Source organism: Lampetra fluviatilis, chromosome 7, assembly GCF_964198595.1.
Source record: "Lampetra fluviatilis chromosome 7, kcLamFluv1.1, whole genome shotgun sequence".
NCBI classification, from domain to species: Eukaryota; Metazoa; Chordata; class Hyperoartia; order Petromyzontiformes; family Petromyzontidae; genus Lampetra; species Lampetra fluviatilis.
This window is the reverse complement of record NC_136281.1, coordinates 13855982-13873106: the sequence shown is the minus strand read 5'-3', so window position 1 is coordinate 13873106 and position 17125 is coordinate 13855982. Positions and strand designations below refer to the sequence as shown.

The window sequence follows — 17125 nt, the reverse complement described above, 5'->3', positions numbered from 1 at the left end:
ACTCATCCCAGACCTTGTTCCCGGTGTCAATAAAGTTATACGATTCTGGTCACACACACACCTACTGGATAAGACGCACCCCCAACTTTTTCTTGACATACAAGACAAGGCAATACAAATTGCGCCTTATAATTATTCAGATAACACAGGACATGTGTAAGAGCATCAAGCAGGAACATAACATTGTAATCCATATTGCATCGCAGGCCTGCCTCCAGCTCCTCTCGGATGGGGGACACAGTTTAGCTAATGTGTGCGTGCCCTATTACGGTGATTTACTGCAAAAGGGGAGAGTGAACTGGGGGGCGGGGGGGGGCAGAGGGACATTTGGTGGTGCCAGGGCACTGCCTGGCCGGCATGCATACCGGACATCTGTTGGGGGAAAAAGCTTTATAGCTCATCGGATTTCTCCAGTGCAAAATCAATATTCTGATGTGTTGCGTGTGGGCTGTCGAGGCGCTACGTTAATCAACCGAAGAAAGTGCAGTCAAATCCGTTGTTGTACAAAACCAACGTCTATGCTTTCTGCCTTCACAAACCCGCACTGACCAGCATGGTGAAGTATGGTCAAACAACCAGCCCATGATCCGTACGGTGCGGGCAGAGCTCTCAACCAACGGCGCATTGAAAGAACAGAAGAAGCTGTGCATGTGAACAGAGCCCAGCGCGCGTGTGCCGCGTGTTCAGGATGACGGACGACGTTTCGCTGTACTCGCTGAGGACCTTCTTCGGGAATCGAATTCAACGAATAAACACGAACAACACGCGGTTATAACCAGGGGTTAAACAAAACAAAACAACCCAGAAGAACCGAATTATAATTCCTGAAAGGGCTCCGAGCACGCGGAGCGAAACGTCGGATCGAAGTAGAACACACATCGGAGAGCAACAGAGAGCGAATGAAGACGCGGGGGTGAATGAGGAGGGGGGGGGGAGAGGCTGGCAGGGGAGAGATGCGGACGACACGTAGGGGGCGGGGAGCAATAGACCTTGGGAGTCGTGGGGGGGGCAGCAGTGAGTGCGTAAGCGAACGAGGAGCGAGGGTGGGGTCCTCCTCACCCATCCCCGTCATCTCGTCTCTGAGCTCGTCTCAGCCCCCTTGGGGAGCCCCCCCCCCTACCCCCTTCCCCCTCTGCACCCCCCCCCTCCCGGTATAAGTGGCTGTGCGCACCGTGGAGTGGATTGTGAACACGCGGGCTCAGGAATGCGCGGTCTGGCACCGCGCGGAGTCTCTGTGCGCGCCTTCTACTGCTGGGCGGCCCATGCGTGAGGCTACTGCTGCTGCTACTGCTGCTGTTGCGGTTACTGCTGCTACTGATTTGCGTCTCTACTCGTTGCACGAGCAGCGTGGAAAGCCTTTGGTTGTGTGGCTTGGCTGGTGCATGGGTAGGTGCCTGGGTAAGCTTGGTGGTGGGTGACTCGGTGCTTGGGTTGGTGAGTGGGTTGGGTGCCTGGGTTGGTGAGTGAGTTGGTAGTTTGGTTGGTAAGTCGGTGGTTATATGGGTTGGTGAGTGGATGAGTGGATAACTGGATTAAGTGAGTTGGTGGGTACCTGGTGGGTGAGTGACCGAGTGGATTCTTGGGTCGGTAAGTGGGTGGGTACATGGGCCTGTGAGTGGGTTAAGTGGGTGGGTGGATACCTGAGTTGCTGGGTGGGTGAGTGGGTGGGTTCGCGAGTGGGTGGCTGAGTGGGTAGTTGAGTCGGTGAGTGGGTTAAGTGAGTGGGTCTGTACCTGGGTGTGTGGGCAACTATCTGAGTGGGTGCCTGGGTCGGTGAGTGGGTGTACCTGAGTGGGTGAGTGGGCACCTGGGTTGGTGAGTGAGTGGGTGAGTGTAACTGGGTGAGTGAGTGTACCTGAGTGGGTGAGTGGGCACCTGAGTGGGAGAGTGGGCACCTGGGTGGGTGGGTGGGTGAGTGTAACTGGGTGAGTGAGTGTACCTGAGTGGGTGAGTGGGCACCTGGGTGAGTGGGTGAGTGAGTGTACCTGGTTGGACGGGTGGATGAGTGAGTGTAACTGAGTGAGTGAGTGTACCTGAGTGAGTGGGTGAGTGAGTGGGTGAGTGAGTGAGTGAGTGTAACTGAGTGAGTGAGTGTACCTGAGTGAGTGGGTGAGTGAGTGTAACTGAGTGAGTGAGTGAGTGTACCTGAGTGAGTGTACCTGAGTGAGTGGGTGAGTGAGTGTAACTGAGTGAGTGAGTGAGTGTACCTGAGTGAGTGTACCTGAGTGAGTGGGTGAGTGAGTGTAACTGAGTGAGTGAGTGTAACTGAGTGAGTGAGTGTACCTGCAAACGGAGGATTCGCGAGCATGCAGCACCGGGCGCGAGCCAGCGGTGCTCTGCTCCTGAGCGCGACAGCGCTGGCCCTCTTCTGGATGCTGGCGAGGCCCGTGCAGGTGGGTCCTGGGCGTGCAGCATGGAGCGCGGTGGCGCGAGCAGCGTGCAAGGGGTTCAGGGCTTGTTACAAAGACAAACATCCACCACCCCCCCACCTCCACCCACCACAGACTGTTGGGGCAAGTGCTGTTAGCGAGTAGCAGCACCTATGAGGGTCGTTACGGCACACTAGGGGGTTGGTGGCCAAGACTACGCCCGGCCGCCTTTATCTCCCCAGGTAATAATTTAAGGCTGAGTTGACCTAATGGATGCCCAGGATCGGTTCAGATATTCGTCACTGAGTATTTGACGTGAGCGGGAGTCTAACTGAGGTGGCCGGGTTCGTAGTGCAGTCTGCTAATCATAGAAAAAACAAAGACAAAGATCCCCCGTATAGCCTTTAACGGAATGTTGGGGCAAGTGCTGTTAGCGACCAACTATGAATTCCGGCACGGCACACGAGGGGGGGGGGGGGGGTGGGGATGGCCAACACCACGCCCGGCCGTCTTTGTCTCCCTAGTGGCGATGTGTACGCATCGCACCAAGTACTAATTTTAGGCTGAGTCGACCTAGGGGAGGCTCAGGACCGGTTCAGATAGTTGTCACTTGGTGTTGGCCGTGAGCTGGAATCGAACTCGGGTCGCCAGGTTCGTAGCGCAGCGTAGCGCTAACCGCTACACCTATACCGCTCCCCACTCAACCACTACAATACCACGACACACGCACGCACACGTAACATTCTCTCTCTCTTTGGAACCCTTTGTGTGTCACGTGCGCTGCTCTCTGAATGTGTTTTCGGGTTGTACCGCGTGTTTGAGATCGGCATGCTGTCCGACGTTTCGATCCACGTACTGAATTGAGCGGGAGCCGCATGCTCAATTCGCTTCCCGAAGAATTTCCGCCGTGCGTGGAGCGGCGATGAAGCACAACCGTGAAATCTAGATTTGAAGCTTTCGTGACTGCAAGGATATATACTCTTAGGTTTTTTTCGGTAAAGTCACGTAGGTAAAAAATACAATTAAAATTAATGAAAGTAAAATTAAAAAATCACGACGTTTCGGAGGCAACACAAGCTTCCGTCTTCAGGTGGAACCGTCACAGCACTATTGCTGTATCAAGTAAAGAGGTTTTAATTAATTTTAATTTAATTTTTTACCTACGTGACTTTACCGAAAAAACCTAAGAGTACACAACCGTGAAATCCTACGCAGCCGTGTGTGTACGCGCATGTCTCACGTGGCGCAGAGAGCCCCCGATTCAAAATCACGGCCACGTGTTGTCGTACGTTCGCGTGTGTACGTTCACGTGTGTACGTACGTTCACGTGTGTACGTTCACGTGTGTACGTTCACGTGTGTACGTACGTTCGCGTGTGTGTGTGTGCCCGCCACGTAGCGGCTGTCCGCCGCAGCGAGTGTTTGCGGTGGTTGTCGCGGCCAACGTCGCTGACGAATGTCTGAGCCGGTCTTGGGTCTCCCCTAGGTCGACTCAGCCTCAAATGAGTACCTGGTGCGGTGTGTAATCGTCAGCATTTGGGGAGATAAATGCGGGTCGGGCGTGGTGCCGGCCATCGACTCACATCGTGTGTCGTGCCGGCCTTCATATGTGCTCGCTAACAGCACTTTCCTCCAACAGCGTGTTGAAAGGTTATACGTTGTGGGGGGGGGGGGGGGTCTTTGTCGCACGTGACGTTGTGACTGTTTACTGCAGCCACGTGCTGCGGCTATTGTGATGCTGCACGCGGCGTGGGGTTTTGAGTGAAGAGCGGACGATTTTTGCAGCGAGAGACCACGTGGTGTTTGGCATCACGGGTGTAGCGACAGCCGTGTTGAGTGACAACCCTTCACCGAGCCACCGCTGGACGCAGTCCTCGCCTTGTCACCCATTGGAAAAATCCACGGAGATCTTGAGTTCGATTACCGGTCATAGCGAACACGGATTTAGAACATTTAACATGGCAGCTCCGAGGACTAAAACGCATTTGGTTCGACTCCACGTGACGTAGAATTCGATATCGATCAAATCTGTCAAATACGAGGAAAGGTCCGTCATAATATTAACAATAGTGCGAGCTAGGAAACCTTCAGTTTCAACGCCTCGATAGCAGGGCACGTGAGAAGGCGAGAGGCAATTGAGGAAGGGACCTCAAACGTAGTTCTCCGATGTCACCTTCCACGGGCCGTTCTCTGACACGTGGTGACGTCGTCACGCTGCTCGACGCGACAGTTGACCGTGGACATCCATTGGCGGCGTGACATCACGCCGCGAACAGCGAGCCTCGGGTGTGAATGGAGAACATTCTGTTTCTGCAAATGCTTCTGACGTCTCGGATGAGGAATGTTCGACTGAAAGCGTGTCACTTGGACCCAGGCGGTCTGCCTGTTGTGAGCATTGCGCGCGTGTAGAGCGTCGCGTGTGACAGCGGCATCCGCCTTAAGGACGATTGCAAATGGGAAGTTTTAAACACGTGGCCTTTCGCGACCAATATCCACAATAGAGGTTTGTTGGGGTTAGGTCGCGTAAATACGCAAAAATGGAAGCAGCTTACATGTATACCCTTCTGTGTGTGTACGTGCTTTCCCCTGTGGGGTGTTTCCTGCAGATTTTCGTGTTTGTGTATTTACATTCCGATTTGCGCTGTCCGTTGTCATGGCACGAGACAACGGAGTTTCCATTCGGATCATCCACGGCTCGCGATGCCGTGCCATGTGTCAGGAAAAACAAAACTGACCCGGAAGATGGCATCACAGAACTAGAACGAAAAATAATATTTTGTTTTGTTTTACCCTTTCTGGCAGTACAACAGGAGGTGTTAAAATGTTCAAACACCAAATATAAATCTTTTGAAAAGAATCAAGTACATCATTAGCCACACACACAGTACTTGTGGTGAACATGCAAACAAAACACGCTCTGATAATAAATGGCATTGTGTTCTGAAGGGATTGGCCTACACCAGGGACAGCCTGAAGGTTGCAGACTTTATTCGTCGCAAAATGTTTCGATTTGGTGTTTGAACATCTTAACACAACTGTTTTATTGCCAGAAAGGGTAAAACCTATTCTTGTTTTTCATTCTTTGATACTGGCAAAAAAAGGTCCCATGATAACGCAAGAACGACTTCTGAGATTACTTAAATTGCCTTTAAACCACGACGCCGTAGGAGTCAATTAATATCATCCAACCATTCTCAATCCGCCAATGAATTAATTCCTCCGCACGCCATGTTGGTCACGTGGGTTCTCTTGACCATACTTCACCAGGCAGGTCAGTGCGCGTCGGAGGAGAGGAGAGAGAAGCTAAGCTTCTTTCGTGTGGCTGATTGAACTGTAACTCAAAGATCTATGTCCAAGTTTGAAGTCCGCGCAACAGCCTCCAGTAAGGCCGAATGAATTTATGCTGTTGCTACCGTACTGCTGCTGTACCTCTTGAATTGCCGAAGTTGGCAGTGGCTCACAATGTGCCCGACAGTCTGGGCTCGATCTCCATGGAGGGGTGGGGTGGGGCGAGGGGAGTACAAGACCGGGTCTGATAACACTCTGCAAATGATGTTAGCCGTGGCCTGGAATCGTATTTGGGTTCGTCGACTCCATAGCATAGCGCGCTAGCCACTTGATCACCGTTCCAACAAAATGCAATAGTCACAATATACGGTGATGCCTTTACTCGGGAAAGCTTCGTTGAGTCTTAACATTTCTTGAGAAGGGTCGCGCAGCAATGTCTTTGGCCAATTCCATTAATGCGTGTTTCAGGTGTGGTAGCAAACCGGAGAAAACCCACTACGAATATATACATGCATGTATGTCGAAAGTATTTCTCACCGTACGTAGCCAACCGTGCTAATTGGAGGTCCGGGGGACGGACAACAAACGAAATACAAAACTAAGTTATCAAGAAATGAGTCGTCAATTTAGAAAATGTGTTTTCAATTTCAAAGGGCGTTTCACAACATTTGTGCGGTGATCCATCTTACTGCCTCGCCTGGTATACAAAGGTCGTGGGTTCGATCCCGACCCTGACGATCCCTGTATATATATTTGGAGTTTTCATGTTCTTCCCGTGGTCGCGTGGATTATTCTCCGGGTCCTCCAAATTTTCCCCACCACATTTAGAATCAACATCACGCGTTTAGAGGTTCCGCGGAATATGAGGGAATAACCACAGCTCCGCACAGATAGACTCAAGTAACCCAATTTGATCAACTTTGTCATCTCCTGTTCACCTCGCATCTCTGAATATTATTGTGCATCACAATTCAATCCGACAATTTTTTTTTAATAGTCAAGTGAGAGAAAAAAACCCCAACTACATTCATCATGATGCTTTTATGTTTGCGGGTTTAAAGATCGTCCTCTATGGAGGAGGCTCGTGAAGGACGCTGCTGCTACTGCTGAGCAGTTGGAGGCAGTCGCCTTCCAGCAACAACGGAGGGCAGAGGAGCGACGCTCACAACAACGAGCGGAGCGCCGGGTGGCTAAAATGCAGCAAGTTGGCACAGCAGGGGGTACAGCTGGTGGTGCATCTACCGGTCATCTCAGCCAGCTAACCCATGGCACCTGCTGGGCCTGTCCCGCGACCCCCAGTTAGCGAGTCTTCGACACTTCACGTGGCCTCAAAGTGCACTTGGCCTGGCACAGGAGCCGTGGTGACATCACCGTCACTGAGTGGCGAATGGCGGTTGTTGGTATTGGTCGGCGACGATCGGGCTGATCTGATACTGTCGTGAGCAGAGCCCGGTTTAACCACGAGCAGATGAAACCCGGATTCAAACTCACGTCCACGGACGTGGACACGGCTCGGTGCTCTGGCATCGTAACAGGGGTGGCAGCAGTGCGCGTCTCGTGCAGCCGATATCACAGAAACCTCCACTCGGAATCCCGGCAGCTGGCGTCGAGTAAGTTCCATTAGAACTTCGGTTAACAAGAGCGTGCGGTATTCATACATTGCAAGCTCTGTTAAGCAATCGTGTCTTGTAATTTTTTTGCTTAACTTGTTCAATGTCTGTGAAGAATCTCGAACATCGCGCAGGCCGATGGACCGCCGAGTAGGTGAGTGGGTAGGTGAGTGGGTGAGCGAGTGGGTAGCTGAGTTACAGGCCGATGGACTGCTGAGTAGGTGAGTGGGTGGGTGAGTAAGTGAGTGGGTGGGTGAATAGGTGAGCGGATGGGTAGGTGAGTTCCAGGCCTATGAACCGCCGAGTAGGTGAGTGGGTAGGTGAGTAGGTGAGCGAGTGGGTAGCTGAGTTCCAGACCGATAGACCGCTGAGTAGGTGAGTGGGTGGGTGCGTAGGTGAGTGGGTGGGTGAGTTGGTGAGCGGGTGGGTAGGTGAGTTTCAGGCCTATGAACAGCCGAGTAGGTGAGTGGGTGGGTGAGTAAGTGAGCGGTGGGTGAGTTGGTGAGCGGGTGGGTAGGTGAGTTTCAGGCCGATGGGCCGCTGATCGCAAATCTGCGAGGTCCAAATCTCGCTGTCCGAGTGCGCCCTCGACGATCAGGGTGTCACCACGAGCTCGCCGAACGAAGATGACAACGATTGACTGGCATCCATCCCTCTGTATCGGAGAATGCGGAGCCGCTATCTGTCTCTCGCAGCGTGTCTGTGTTCCCACGCCTTCCGCCAGACGGGAGGCGCTGATGGATGGGACTCGACTCCCGTAATCGGCATCATCAGGCACGGCACGCTGGGCGTGACTTGTGTGTGTGTGGAGGTCGGGGCGGGGGGGTGGGTTACAGCCTTAGGAAGGAATGGATATTTGGGCTGGTCTGGCCATCGTCTTTAAAGGAGGCTCGAGTAATCGACCAGAAAAAAGTAGTCGATTGCAAATGTTGGCTCGATTAATCGACTTAATCCATCGATCGTCCCAAATCGACGAGCTCTGTTCACGTCAGCACGTGCGTCTCCCTCCCGCGAGAATCCCTTCGGGATTTGGGGCGCAGGTTGAGTCACGGACAATATTTTGCGCGTAAGTAGCCGCCTCCAGCATGTGTCCGTCAGTCCCCCGCTGGTGACACGGTGAATGTGCGTGTCGCGTCTATATGTGCGCGCGCCTCGTGTGTTTGTTTTCCAGAGCAATGCGTGGTGCCAATGTGGCGGGAGGGGAGGGGGAGGTGACAGGGAGCGGGGGAGGGTAGGGGGCCGGGGCTGTCCGGAGCAAGTGAGAACAGGGAAATGGGGGTGATGATGGTGGTGGTGATGGTGACGGCGGTGGTGCTGCTGCTGCTGCTGATGTAGGGCCGCGCATGTACCGTCGTCACCATGGCGAGGGCGTGTTGCGCAACTCTTGGGGGACAATTGCTTTGTTTGGTGTCTATCCGCTGCTGGATGAAGGGCTCCCCTGGGGATGTTTCACCGTAGCTCTCCGGGTCATGGAATAAGCTCCCAGCGCGTGCAGCAACATGTGGTGACATCATGCCGGACATCATCATCATTGTCTTGTGTTTACGACCCAAAGCACAACGGCCGTAGTATTGTTTTTACCATACTTCACCACGCTGGTCAGTGCGGTTTGGTGAAGTGTGATCATCCGATTATGGAATTTGGTTGTTGAAATGAACGTCTATGTTACGTTTTAACAAGCACGCGGATTTAGTTATTCGCAGCTTTGGAGGCGAGCGTTTGGTGTGATTTGTAAAACTCTCAAAGCCAGTGCCGGACTTGCGAATTGGCCGGAAGATGGCGGTGCAGTAGTGTATTGAATACATCTGTGCGGAGCTTTGAGTGTTATCTCCTCGCGCGTGCGGTGCCATTCCTCGGGGCACTCCGCGTCTCTGCCAAACGAAGCAGCAGCCCTTCGTCAATGGAATTGGCCAAACGTTCCAAGGCAGGACCCTCCTCAATAGGAATCCTAAGGACTCTTGGACGATTTCCTGGTTGCGTGCATGCTATCGTTGGGGTGCAATGGTGGGACAAATGTGTCGAACCCCGAAACCTTGAGTTCCATTCCAGGTCACGGCTAATATCAGTGGCGAATGATACCAGACCCGTGCCTAATCCCTCCCCCTCTCTCTCCCCACCAACCCACACTGGACCGGCGCGGTGAAGTATTGCCAAACAACTCGCATGACCCACGGGGTGTACGGGGAGAGATGCTTTCATTCAGCAGCGGATTAAGCACGCGATGCGTATCGTTCTTCTTTTTTGTGTTTGTTTTTGACGAATGTGACGGCTCATTACGACCGCGTATGCTGCGTGTCGACAGCGTCATTGCTCAAGCGCGCTCAGAGTGTCTCTGTCATTCCCTTCGTGATTCCACAACAACAACAGCAGCAGCGGAAACGCTTAAAAGGGTGCAAAATGTGAGCTGCACGTCGGCCCTTCTTGGGTTTTTGAAGCCCCAAAAGTTTGCCTAAACCAAACAACAACAAAAATAACCCCACACTCGTTTTCATGTTTTTCACAAACGAGGATGCACCGCACCAGATGAGCAAGCTAAGGAGGGGGAGGGGGGTGGGGGTGTGACGGCAGTGTGCTTGGATTCGATGATTTCCACACAAAATCATCGATGATTTCCGCACGAAATCATCGAATCTCGCCGTCTTCACGCGTGAGACCACACAGCCACATCGCTCGCCCACCGATTGAACATTCATTTATTTAAAACTGGATTTTGTGTGTGCTTCGTTTGTTGTCCTTCACCACCAGCACCTCCGGTCGGCTACGTACGGTGCGAAAGAAGTTCAACGTACATACTCGTGTAGTGGGGGTTTCTCCGGTCTGCTACCGCACCCAATCACACGCATTCATGGAATTGGCCAATCGTACTCCCGCAGGACCCTCCCGAATACTTCTTACGACTCAGCGACGCCTTCCCGAGTAGAGGCATCAATGAATATTGCATTGTGGTGGAGCGGTGGTAGAGTGGTTAGCGCGCTGTGCGTTGGAGTCGGTGAACCCACGGCCGCGGCTAGCGTTAGTTGACGTTACCTAGAATTCCCTAATTAGCCTCCTCCTGCTGCTGCTGCTACCAAGCTTTAACAATGCATATTGTTTGGGTCTTTCGGTAAAGTCACCGAGATAGGTTCAAAGAAAATAACAAAAATAATTACGACGTTTCGATCGCAACACCATCATCCCGATGACCACCGCTTGTGTTGCGATCGAAACGTCGTCGTTTTTTATTGTTATTTTCTTTGAACCTATCTGCGTGACTTTACCGAAAGACCCAAACGATATGAATTCCTGCAGTCACGAAAGCTTTGAGTCAAGATTTAACAACGCAGTTGTTAAGATTTAACGATGCAGTTGAGTCGCTGCTGAAGCCATGCCACGAATGTTACGCCTCTCGCTGCCTCTCAACACTTTCCACTGATACCGAAACGCCGCTCCAGCCAATCCTGACGGCCTCGTTCGTGACCGTGATGTTTTCTTGTTCATGTTTTTGTTTTTTGTTTGTTGCGGTTGTAGAATGGAAATAATAAAAAAATAAAAATAAAAATAATAAAATAATTCTCACGACGTTTTGGCCACAACGCAAGCAGCCGTCATCAGGTGAAGAACAGGTCTGTCGAGAAGACAGAGTCTGAATGACACACCCCAGGCTTGGAGCGTCTATTTAAGCTGGGAGGGAGGAGGAAGAGCGCCTTGACAAAATAATTTGCATATCAAAGATGAATTTTAGCATATTTATGGGAAATGCAGATATGCAATTCCCAACTGCGTCCGCTAAGCGGCGCCACCACGCATTTGCTCGAAGCGTGGTGAAGATTGATTGATTGTATGAAAAAATCAGAATTTGATTTTACCCTTTATGGAAATAAAACAGTTGTTGAGATGTTCAAACGCCGAATAGAAACATTTTTTGCTTAGAACCGCGACTGCATTAACCGCACACAGTACTCGTGGTGAACATGCACACGAAACTTGCTCTCATAATTATTATTATTACACTGGTAGGAACCTCCTGGTTACACCAGCCCACAGAGGATTATTGTGCCCGTCCGTCCGTCCGTCCGTCGTGCATCCAAAAATGGGAGGGGTGGGGCTGGGTGGAGAGGGGAGGGTTGGGAGGGGCTGGGTGGGGAGGGTGGGGCTGGGTGGGGGGTGGGGCTAGGTGGGGAGGGGCTGGTCACCCCGTGGTGCCTTATAAGTTTTATTGAAGAATGCGATGAGTGTTTGTGTCATCCACCGTCCAGCCGAGATGTGAATGCCTCGTGCGTTGATGTTCTCGTCACTTTGAAGTCGGGGCCCATGCGGGCAACGTTGCGTCAAACGACCCCGCTGTCTGGACAGAACGCTCTTCGCGAATGGTTTACTTGATGCTGAGGAATAAACCTCTCATCGTGGTGGAACGTTGGGGCACTTTGCACGAGCGGTGGAGGAAGACGTTGCTGAAGAGAGTAAAAAAAAACACCACCAGACAAATGTATTTTGAAATCCCAATGGGATGAATGTTCTCAACCGAGTAGCATCGGTGTCATCTTTGGAACTTGCGTGGTGTGTTTAGTTCCTTGTCTTTCTCCCGCACCTCCGATGAGCCTCGTTGGCTACGTACGGTGCGACAGAAATTCAACATCCATACATCGCGCTCAATAAAGAGGTCATCATCAGCGATGATAAATACACATCGGGATGAAGGCGTCGCCCCGAGATCTGTTACGATCCTTGCGATGTAAATCATCCACCTAGCACCTCTCCACGATCTCATTCAATTGCTTCATCTCTTCAGCAGACTCGTCTTCTCGGGCGATGTCCACGGTTAGCGATGAACGAGACTGGCGACGGAATGGCAGCAAAAGGAGGGAAAGGCGTCCGGTTCAGAAGGGGGACCCCCCCCCTCCCCACCGCGGAGATGGAGTGAGGCGACTAGTTCACGTGGTAGCGGTAGTGGAGTTGGCGCTTTGGCGGCGGCGTGATGCGTGCCGAAAGTGCTCTGTGATGTGTGTGTATGTACACGTGCGCGTATGTGTTAGTGCATGTGTGTGTGTGTGTGTGCATGTGTGTGTGTGTGTATGTGTTAGTGCAAGTGTGTGTGTATGTGTGTGTGCATGTGTGTGTGTGTATGTGCGCGTATGTGTTAGTGCATGTGTGTGTGTGTATGTGTGTGCATGTGTGTGTATGTGTTAGTACAAGTGTGTGTGTATGTGTGTGTGCATGTGTGTGTGTATGTGCGCGTATGTGTTAGTGCATGTGTGTGTGTATGTGTGTGCATGTGTGTGTGTGTGCATGTGTGTGTGTATGTACACGTGTGCGTCTGTGTTAGTGCGTGTGTGTATGTGTGTGTGTATGTGTGTGCATGTGTGTGTGCATGTGTGTGTGTGCATGTGTGTGTGTGTGCACACGTGTGTGTGTGTGACGTGCGTATGTGTGTGGTGTGTGCTGTGTGATTAGCCTGACAGAGCGGGCACTTGTGTGTGTGTGTGTGCACACGTGTCTATGTGTCAAACGGTAGTGTAGCGGTAAGCGCGTTGCGCTACGAACATGCTGACCCGAGTTCGATTCCCGCTCACAGCCAACACCAGTGACGACTATCTGAACCGGTCATGGGTCTACCCTAGGTCAACTCAACCTCTAAACGAGTACCTCGTGCGCTGTGTAAACATCGCCACTGGGGAGACAAAGGCGGCCTGGAGTGGTGCTGGCCACTCACCCCCTCGTCGTGTCGCGCCGGCCTTCATAGGTGCTACTCGCTCACAGCACTTTCCCCAACAGTCTGTCACGGCTATACGGGGGATCTTTGTCTGTGTGTGCGAAGTGTTATTTGCGTGACACGGCGAGCACGTGTACGTGTGTGTGCGGGGGGGGGGCTAGGGGAGGAATTACCCCAAGCACACTGCCTCCATTCATCAATCTGCCTCCCTCTCTCTCTCTGTCCCAGCGCGGTCACTTTGCCATTCACAAGCGTTCGCCTCCACAGACGTCACTGCCGTCACAGCCGAAGCAGCAGCGGCACAAGTTGCTTAGAGCCCAACGAGAGAGAGACTTTTGACTTTTAAACAACTTTTATTGCCGCCAGCAGCAAAAGCACTGGAGGCGATTGCAATATGAAATACACAAAGTCACCAGCAACACAAAAGAAAACAAACGCTACAAATCGACGCGCTATGGCGCTGAAAGCACCGCGCACACTACAAAAGAAAAGTCACGTAGTTGTGGTGTTCTCGCGCACGCCACGGTGACGAGCGAGCGCTTCAGAGAAAGAGAATCAGCAAACAGCCCCGTTGATGGGCGTCGTGCACGCACGAGGCCTGGGGGTAGGAGGAGTGGGAGCTGCTTTGGGACTCTCTTTAGAACGTCAATCGTGGTTGGGGGACGACGCTGCATTGTGGGGGATGTCCAGCATTTCGTAATAATTATCAGCCACGCTCAATCGACCACAAAAAAAGTGTCGATAATAACGGTCATACCCGCTATGAAGACGGGTCATGATCGCAAACGTCAACAACTCTATCTGTTAGTTTAACACGTCGGCTTTCGCGAGCAATATTATCCACAGCAAGGGGTTCTTTGGGGGGGTTAGTACGCGTACATCTTCGAATACAGATCGCGTAAATATATTGGGACTCTTAAAAAATATTTACGCGATCTAACCCCTCCAAAAACAACTTTAATATGAATATTGTACCTGTTGTTTTTATTCCTTTTATAGCGGTGTTATTAACGAATATGTTTACTCAATATGGTTTTGATTTATTTGATTTTATACCTACGCGACTTTACCGCAAGAACCAAAGAATATGAATATGTTAACGTTTTATTTATTTATTTTAATAACACTGGTCAACACACTTTTTCTGGCATAAGGTATTCCAACCGTTGTAAGGTTAATTTTGGGGTGCTGATTCCAAATCTGGCATCAGGTTTTGTCTATCACATCAGGTTTTTGAGATATCAAATATTGCATTTTCAATTAAAACTGCAGAAGAAAAATATGAAATAAATGTGGATATCTACATAAAATGATATAAACACACTATCCTAAAAATACAGCACCATATTTTAACACTAAAGCAGTCCACTGACTCGCAACAACTTGCATAAGTGACAGAGTTAATTTCGGGTAAAATCAATAAAAATGGGGTATGCCGATAGCATAAAAATTAGATGTGCTAGAGCAAATCTGAGATCAGATTTGGAATCAGCACCCTGAAATTAGTCTAAAACAGCTGCAAAAGTCCAGGCCAGAAAAACACTTTTTTTTGTTGTTGACCAGTGTAATGACTCAACGCTCCTTCCCCGCTGCATCTACAAAACTCGGGCAGTGGCGATTCAATCTCCGGCTTCACCCCCTAACCCCCCCCTCCCCGCTGCTCATCCCCCAGGGATGCGCAAATCGCCAGGAGCTGCAAGTGGCGGTGCGTCAGCTGCAGCAGTCGCTGAGCGCGCAGGAGTCGCGCTGGGCCGAGGGGATGAAGCAGCTTCGCAAGCGGCTCTCGGGGCTGCAGCAGACCGTGAGCAGGGGGGCACGGCCCAGAGCAGGTGAGAGAGAGGGGGCGGGGGGGTGAAGAGGGGGGAGTGGTCAGAACAAAGGCAAAGATCACCCGTGTAGCCTTAACAGCCGGTTGGGGCAAGTGCTGTTAGCGAGCAGCACCTATGAAGGGCGGCACTGTGGCACACGAGGGAATTGGGTGGCCAGCACTACGCCCGGCCGCCTTTGTCTCCCGAGTGGCGATGTTTACACACTGCTACGCCAGGTACTCATTTGAGGCCGAGTCGACTTAGGGGGGGGCCCAGGACCGGTTCAGATAATCGTCACCGGTGTTGGCCGTGAGCGTGAATGGAACTCGGTTCGCCGGAGTTTCGCAGCCCACGTCACGAATCTCAACGCGACTTCCCCATCGATGCGATTTAGTTCTTGAAGCAGGTCTCAGCAGGCACGGCGAAACGTCGTACAAGCCGCCGCACACAGCACGCGGTTCAACCGTGAAACGTATCAGAGTCAGGTACCCTCACCGCCATCACAATCCCCATCACTCCCTGTACCATCACGACCCCCACCACTAGCCCCATCACTAGAACCATCACTCGCCCCTATGGATTGCCACAAATAATCCTGGGTCTCAGTGGCATCTTGACGACTATATTCTTAGGTTTTTTTCGGTAAAGTCACGTCACCTACGTGACTTTCCCGAAAAAAACTAAGAATATGAATCCTTGCAGTCACGAAAGCTTCAAATCTAGAATCTTGACGACTGTCTCCTTGTTGTTGTTGTTGTTGTTGTTTGGCCCGATGACTGACGTTTCACTGCACGTTCTGGGATCTTCTGCGGGACATCTGAAACGTCAGACATCTCGCCGAAGAACACGGAGCACACACACACACACATCGGAGAGCCGCACAGCGCGACTGACAATGTTTTTGTTTTGTTGCTACGCTCACACTTAAGCGTGTACGAACATTTTGGTGAGGGCTCTTCCGTGTCTTCGCCGTGGAACGATGGCGATGCACGTTGACCCCCGACACATCTGCTCGTTTCGTCAAAGATGGGAAAGAGAGAGAGCCCGTATACTTCTGACGAAGAAGAAGCCCTTTATTTATTAAGGGTGCGTATTTGTGATTTCTGTGCTGCCCATAAAATAAAAAAAAATAAAAAATAAAAAATGTGTAGCTGGCAAGCGGAGTTCATTCCGTAGTCACCAGGGTGTGAAGCCAGCACCAGGCGTTTTGAGAACATCGATATTTGCAGCTGAAACCACACTGTGTTGTGTTTGGATACAAAAAAAAGACGTGAACACGCACGGCTCCACACGAATCATTTTCAGTTCCGTAGCGCGGACAGGTACAAAGAGCGAATGGACTCCTCCTGCCAAAAGTTGATCCAACTTCACAGCTGTGATTTGTAACCACGTGGGCCCCCTCCAATCCGCGTGTTTTCTTGGTGAATAAACAAAAAAATTCGCGTGATTTTTGCCGATTTTAGTTTTTTTGCTAAAGTCCAGAGCTGGGGGTAGAATGACCCATTGGCGATATCACGGTGGCTTTTTGTTCAGCGATATGAGTCGAGACGCGAGTCGGGGCTCCGTGTCTGTAGGAGGGTGGGTAGGAGCTACTCGGAGCTGGACGTTCCTACGAATCTCCCCTTCGTTGCACGTTCTGCATCTGTCTCTATTGGTTGCTCTGTCTGGCCGTTCAATGAGCGCCGTGAGGGTCATGAACAGACGCGAGGACAAATCACCTGGCAGTGCGTCCGATGGGTCGTCAGTTCTCTTCCTTCTTTGTTTATGTATCCGGGAGAGCCACAGTGAGTTCGTAGGAATCTGTTTCAGGAGGGGTCCTGCATTGAGGTTTTTTCTTCTATTTTAATGTCTCTTCAACCGATGAATGAAGAGTTGTGTTTACTATGCAAGTCGGAGGGAACCCGAGGCACCCGGAGAAAACACACACGCGCGCGAGGGGCCAATGCACAATCCCCGTACAGATGGAAACAGATGGCGATTAGTCCACATGCTGTACTGACTTCTCCTGGGGAACCAGGGTATGGCATCTCGTCGACGTCCACAGGGACGGAGTTTGACAACATTTGTGCGGTGATCCACCAAACCTGGCTGCTGCCTCCACAGTGTTGGGTCACAGGTCACGTGCAGCAAAGCTGCCACTGCTAAGAAGCTAAGCAAAGATGACACCGAGATATTGCTTGGATGGGCGAACGCCGTGCATGCCAGGTGTTATAGGCTACGTTGTGGGCAGCAATGGGAAGTGCAGCAACATGCATTGTTGTACTCTACTTCTATAGCCCCATGCCACTGGTGTGCTGGAGCCAGTGGTGGAATATTCCCATGGCAAGAAGCGGTCTAGCTGCTGCTTGTTAGTCAACCCTTG

At 51.5% G+C, this 17125-nt stretch overlaps 1 protein-coding gene across 1 annotated transcript in view; it reads left to right on the top strand.

The window, feature by feature from the left end:
- The first annotated feature begins 1165 nt into the window (after positions 1-1165).
- Positions 1166-17125, top strand: part of FBLN7 (fibulin 7) — a 32079-nt gene continuing 16119 nt past the window's right edge. Inside the window, exons 1-2 of the mRNA XM_078858588.1 lie at positions 1166-2393; positions 14628-14784. Of these exons, the coding sequence (XP_078714714.1) occupies positions 2307-2393; positions 14628-14784 (244 nt within the window). The 5' untranslated portion in view covers positions 1166-2306. The remainder of the gene's footprint in view (positions 2394-14627; positions 14785-17125) is intronic.